Genomic DNA, 733 nt, shown 5'->3' with positions numbered 1-733 from the left:
AGGTGCCAGCGGAAATGCTCTGAAAGGTCGGCCAGCGGGACGCGGACGCGCCTCCACAGATGACGCGACCGCTACGCCGCGGCTTCTGACTGACCTTCCGTCCTGGTATATAAAGCCAACAAAATCTTGCTTCAATGCAGTGCGGGTCTTCGATCGGGAAATAATCATGAATCCTCTGGTAATGACAACAATGCATGGTTCATTTTCGAAGCGAGTAGAGACAGTGGCAGTTGTAGCTTTGCATGGTGTTTGGTAAAGACTTCAAGAGCAGTACTTTTTTCCTCCTCCATGAGAACGATTTCTATTTTTATGCATCATAAGGAAAGCATTAACACAAACACTAAGGGGAAATGTTTCTTTGGCAGGTTTTGTTGGCAGTGCTGGGAGTGTGCTCGGCTGTTCCCTTCACGGGATACACCCCCGAAGTGCAGGCTGAGAGAGCTCGCTTCTTCCAAAGCTTCCAAGCTGCTCAGGCTGCCGCCGCTCCTCAGCAGGCCCTGTACCACCATGCTGCTGCCGCCCCTCAGCACAGCTTCCACCACGCCGCCCTAGTCCAGCCCAAGTGGACCGGACCCGTAGCTGCCACCGTCCCCGCCGGCGTGGACGGCACCATCACCCCCGTGGGCGACACCGCAGAGGTGGCTGCCGCCCGCAACGCCTTCAACAGCGCCTACCAGGCCCAGCTGAGGGCCACAGTCGGTGCCGTTCCTGCCGTGCACTCTCACGCCCCCGC

The 733-nt window shown here is 57.6% G+C and overlaps 1 protein-coding gene across 1 annotated transcript in view; it reads left to right on the top strand.

The window, feature by feature from the left end:
• Window positions 1-733, top strand: part of LOC119592211 (cuticle protein CP1499-like) — a 10,657-nt gene that overhangs the window by 9,645 nt on the left and 279 nt on the right. The window contains exon 3 of the mRNA XM_037941041.1: window positions 496-733. This exon is cut by the window's right edge and continues 279 nt beyond it. Within this exon, the coding sequence (XP_037796969.1) occupies window positions 496-733 (238 nt within the window). The remainder of the gene's footprint in view (window positions 1-495) is intronic.

The sequence above is a fragment of the Penaeus monodon genome, chromosome 29, assembly GCF_015228065.2.
Source record: "Penaeus monodon isolate SGIC_2016 chromosome 29, NSTDA_Pmon_1, whole genome shotgun sequence".
NCBI lineage: Eukaryota > Metazoa > Arthropoda > Malacostraca > Decapoda > Penaeidae > Penaeus > Penaeus monodon.
Note: the sequence above shows the minus strand (reverse complement) of the source record. Positions and strands in the feature narration are given on the sequence as shown.